The 5,332-nt window shown below is 41.4% G+C and overlaps 1 protein-coding gene across 1 annotated transcript; it reads right to left on the bottom strand.

Moving 5' to 3' along the window:
• Positions 1 to 2,417: 2,417 nt before the first annotated feature.
• LOC149162127 (disease resistance protein UNI-like) lies at positions 2,418 to 3,410 on the bottom strand. The gene has a single exon (XM_089435104.1). The coding sequence runs from the start codon at positions 3,408 to 3,410 to the stop codon at positions 2,418 to 2,420; it is 993 nt and encodes a 330-aa protein (XP_089291230.1).
• Positions 3,411 to 5,332: the final 1,922 nt, after the last annotated feature.

Raw genomic sequence — 5,332 nt, forward strand, 5'->3', positions numbered from 1 at the left:
GAGCCAGAAGGTTGAATCCTTCCCTGCGCGTGATGACCATAAATCGAATATCAAGCTGGCAATTAAAAAGAATGCACACCTGTAAGCGGAGGATGGGATGACAACGAGGAAGACAACACCTCTCCGAGACAGGGTGTCATCAGAAACAGTGGCTCCCTCACTCAAAGCTCAACTGCATTTACCATAACAAGACCAAACCCATAATGTCTGATAGCAAACCTCGCCACCCTCCATAAATTGTCGACGAATGCCACCTCCCACGAGTTTCAAGACTGATTGAGGTCTCACACAAGTTACATTACCATCTCCCGTACACAAGGTGCATTGAGAGGACGGGGAGGTTGGTCCCTGCACCTTTGACCATGTGGTATTCATGAATACCCACACGTTACCTCGATATCATCGTTGGCTTGGTTAATCAACCCCATCAGAGAAAATATTTAATATTGTTATTATTAAAGAGGAGGTTGAATTCTAACCATGAGTTTCAACACTGATTGAAGTCTCACACAAGTTACATTACCATGTCCTGTACACAAGGTGCATTGAGAGGACAGGGTGGTCGGTCCTCATGCCTTTGGTCCTCGCGCCTTCGGTCAACGTATATTATTAAATTATTATGTTGAATGTATAATATATTTGCCCAGCTATATGACTTTGCCCCCATCTTAATTAAAAAAATATAGCTTCGACATATCTTGATTAAGATCTTTATTTCTGCAGAGAAATATCAAATTGTCTATATATTGGAATTACAAGTTAAGAGGGCAACATATGTTAAATGGCGAGTGACTAAATAAGATTTAATATAAATATTATATTTACAAGATATTACATACAAGTTGCACAATGAGTGACTGTAATCCATTCCACGTACGATATCTAAGAAAATATACTTTTAAATTTATCATCAAGTGACGTTTTCATGGTGGGTTCATCCCATTGAATTGCATCCCACCATTCTCTCTCTCCTTCTATTTTCTCCAGACACTTCAACTTATCCCATGCCCCACACAATCTCTTCAATTTTGGACATCCATGTACCTGTAGAGACTTAAGCATGGGGGGTAATGGTCCCAACCCTCCACTTCCACTTGCTGCCCCCACGGGCCCCACACACTCCAACGACTCTAAATACCAAAGACTCAACTCCTGTAGCTTTGGAAAACCCATCCCCAACTCCAACGCCTCCAATGTAGAGCAACCCTCTATCCATAGCGTTCTCAGACATGGCAACTCCATGAGGAGATCTTTCAGCTGGTTACATTCATTTAGCCAAAGGTGTGCGAGCTTTCGGAATTGCGTAACCCAACCAGGCAGCCGCTCCACATCACATCTAAAAAGAGAGAAACTTTCCAGATGTTTCATCCCCTGCATATCCCGGGGAAGGTAATCTTGACCCTCAAAGTACAAAGATAAACGTCTCATCTTTGACCAATTTCCCATAACTCCCTCCTTAACTGCCGATTTTATTTCGACTTCCAAAACCCTCAGACTGCTCAAACTTTGGAGATCTTCCCATGCCTCCTCCTCCTCTAAATCCAATACAATCATCGGGCTAAACTGCAATCTCTCTAGTGAAACAAATTCCGAGATACCACACAGAAGATGCTCCAATCTTAAGCAAACCCTTATGTCTAGGGCCCTCAAATGATTGAGTTCACTTATCCTCTCCGGAAGGCACCTTAAATGAACACATTGACTAAAATTCAAGAATTGGAGCTCCTTCAGATCGCCATTGCTTTCTGGCAATTCCCTGATGCCCGTGAGTTGTAGTTGGAGGGAGGAAAGATGTTTCAGATTTCCGATACTGGGCAGAATGTCATACTAAGATTAAGCACCCTCAATGAGGGCAACTCGTTCAGGAAGCTTCCAGGAATTTCTTTAATACCAGGATTCTCCCTTAACAACAGAACTAAGAGGGACGAACATCGAAAGGTTGTGGGCAGGGAGCGTAGAGCATTCCTCATCAACGACATCCTTGCACAGCCGTTGGTGTCTGTCTCAGAGGGAAAATGTCTCATGCCCTACCCTGCTTTAAAAAAACACATCTGCTCCTTCTGGTCAATGAGAATCACCAGATCAAGAATGACATCGTGTATTTTAACAGACTCAACCCTTCCCACATTATCCATCTCTACCACCTTAATCAAACAATGATCTCAGAGGAAGTCGATAAAATTGTGGGCAGTATCAAGCAAATATCTCTCTCCACTACTGTTCACCAGGACTTCTGTGATCCACATGTCTATGAACTTTTCACAGTAGATTTCTATGTCTTCGGGATATGCTGCGAAGCACACAAAACACGTCTTCAAATAATCTGGCAGAACATTGTAACTCCATTTCAAATGTCGGAATACTTTCTCGTCCATTTCTTCGTGCAGCGCATAAAACATCTTATCAATGGTTTGCATCTAGAGTAGAGCATGTTCCCACTCATGTGGATAAACTTTATCTGCCATTACAGCAGCAACTACATTTATAGCGAGAGGCAAACCTTTGCATTCTCCTGCTATTTGCCTTGCAATGCCTTCTATTCCCTGTGGAGAATTTGTTCGCCTAGAAAATAGCCGCCAACCCTCCTCTTCCAACAGAGGTACCACTTTTGTTGGATCTTTGGCTCCCATACTGGTACATACTCGTTTATTTCGAGTAGTCAAAACAACTTTAGAACCGGTGTCATTCATTGACACTCCTAGGCTTTGCAGCTCAAGAGTCTTCCACAAGTCATCTAGGAGAAGAAGAAATCTTTTATTCTTTAAATAAGACCATATCCTATGCTTTCGCCCTTCCAAATCAGATTTGTCAGCGAATTTTTGCTGTAAGTTTAATCTACTGGCTATGCAATCTTGCAGCTTTGAGATATCGTAATCTTTGGAAACTGTTACCCAAATGATGGGATCAAAAGAACTCCGTACCTTGAGGCTATTGTTGATGGTCTGAAGCAGCGAAGTCTTACCGACACCCCCCATGCCATACACACCAATAATTCGGGTGTTGCTATCTTCTGTCAACCTCTCCTCAACCTCCGACTGTAAAGATTTTATTGCATTTCCTACAAAACCAGCTTCAGGGGTCAAAATTTGCAACTGGGCAGGCAGATTAGAATCCCTATATTCCTCGATTGGAGGAAAATTAGAATCCTTCTCTGAGTGGAGCTGAGCAATAGTTACTTTCCAATCTCTGATATCTTTGTTGATTCTGTAGAGGCCTAAGCAGTTAGGACACCAACTTAGGCACCTTCTGTGTTGCTCGTAATCTGTGTGAATAGATTTTGAACTTTCAATGGCCTCGCCCACCTTATCCAGCCAAGCTTTCACTACTCTTTTAGGGTTCATTTTTACTTGAGCGAGCTCCAAATTTATATCATGCCTTAGATTGTTCAGACGCTCAACTTCATGCTCCATGTCGCAGAAAGATTGAGGCAAAGAGATGACCAATTTCACCTCTTGAACAACCTTTTTCAAGAGGCTGGGCAAAAATTGGCTGTAGCCCCACTCCCAATATCTAAGCAGTAGTCCATTGCATTCACAAGAGTGAGAAAGCGCAAGGTCTTCCAAATGAGAGGTGCTCAAGATTTCTCTTCCCACTGCAAAAGAACTAACAATATTCATATCTTTCTGCTCTCAAATTGCAGTGAATGCATCCATGAAGTAGCAAGCAAGCATGAGTATTTATTTATTTTCTCCTGTCCATTCCTACTCAATAGCTCAGAAGCAGCAACTCAACCTGACTTTAGGTGGGTGGAAGAAAGCCATTTGTCCCCTCCAAAATGGCCCCAACTTGTGCTTCTTTTCACTATTTACAGTGGCCCTACTTAAGAGGAGGTTTGGATACCCTCAATCTATATAGTACCATTTCTATTTCGATTCCAACGTAATTTTGATGAGAATCAATTCTAGGCTTTATTACAGAAATTCGTATTGCAGAGATGGGAGGAACCTTTACAGATGGCTTCCATATCACGGGCTTCAAAGAAGCTTGCAATAGCAACACAGCTGCTAGAACTTGCTGAGTCTCTTCTCCACTTTTGCCACTTACTCTAATTTACACGAATCCATATATGAACCCATACATAACTGTCAAGAGCCGCTACTTCAGAGAGTATGGATTTCTTCATCTCTACTCTGGTGGATCATGCTAATTATTCTTCCCTTTTCCTGACTACTTGCAAGTCCTTAGCCATGTGATCATCCTCTGCTATCAGCAACATACTTTGCTTCTGTTGTTGAGAGTGCAACAAGACTTTGCATTTTTGAAACCCAACTGACAGTTGTTCCACCTACAGTAAACACATACGCTGTTGTGCCCCTCCTGTTATCACTATCACCTGCCATATTTGCATCAACATATCCCTATAGAGCAATGTTTGAACCACCAAAGCATAATGCTTGATTTGTGGTACCTCTCAAATACTTGAGAATCCACTTCACCACCATCCAATGTTCTTTTCCTGGATTGTTCATGTACCTGCTTACAACTCCCACTGCATGTGCAATATCAGGCCTTGTGCAGACCATTGTATACATTAAGCTTCCAACTGCTGATGCATATGGAACTTTAGACATATGAGCCATTTCTTCCTGAGTCTTGGGACACTCCTCCTTACTTAATTTGAAATGGCTAGCCAAAGGTATACTAACTGGTTTTGCATTCTTCATATTAAACCTTTTCAACACCTTTTCTATGTACTCACTTTGAGACAATGTTAATTTGCGATTCTTCCTGTCTCTAGTTATTCTCATACAAAAGATTTGTTTTGCAACACCCAAATCCTTCATTGCAAATGAGTTCGCCAATTTTATTTTGAGCACATTTATTTCCTTCATGTTAGAACCTGCGACAAGCATGTCATCTACATACAATAATAATATAATATAGCTGCCATCATTTTTCCTTGGAGCCTGTTTTAAGCCATAAAAGCTCTTCTTCAACCCACACACTAGTTTCTCCTTCCCTTTTACCTCATATCCTTGTGGCTGCTACATATATATCTCTTCCTCCAAATCCCCATGGACAAAGGTTGTCTTTACATCAAACTGCTCAAGATGCAAATATTCAGCTGCTACTAGACTTAAAATAGTTCTTATTGAAGTCATTTTAACAATGGGAAAAATATATCATCAATGTCCATACCCTTTTTCTATGCAAGCGCTTTCACCATAAGTCTAGATTTATACCTTTTTCTACCTCCATCTTCTTCCTTCAACTTATAAACCCATTTATTCTGCACTGTTGTTTTTCCTACAGGCAACCTGACTAAGTCCCAAGTCTGGTTATGTGCTAAGGATTCCATATCTTCTTTCATGGCTTGCTCTCACTTCTTCCT

This window comes from Pinus tabuliformis, chromosome 5_2 (assembly GCF_031772625.1).
Source record: "Pinus tabuliformis cultivar Carrire ecotype Pingquan chromosome 5_2, CPIR1, whole genome shotgun sequence".
NCBI lineage: Eukaryota > Viridiplantae > Streptophyta > Pinopsida > Pinales > Pinaceae > Pinus > Pinus tabuliformis.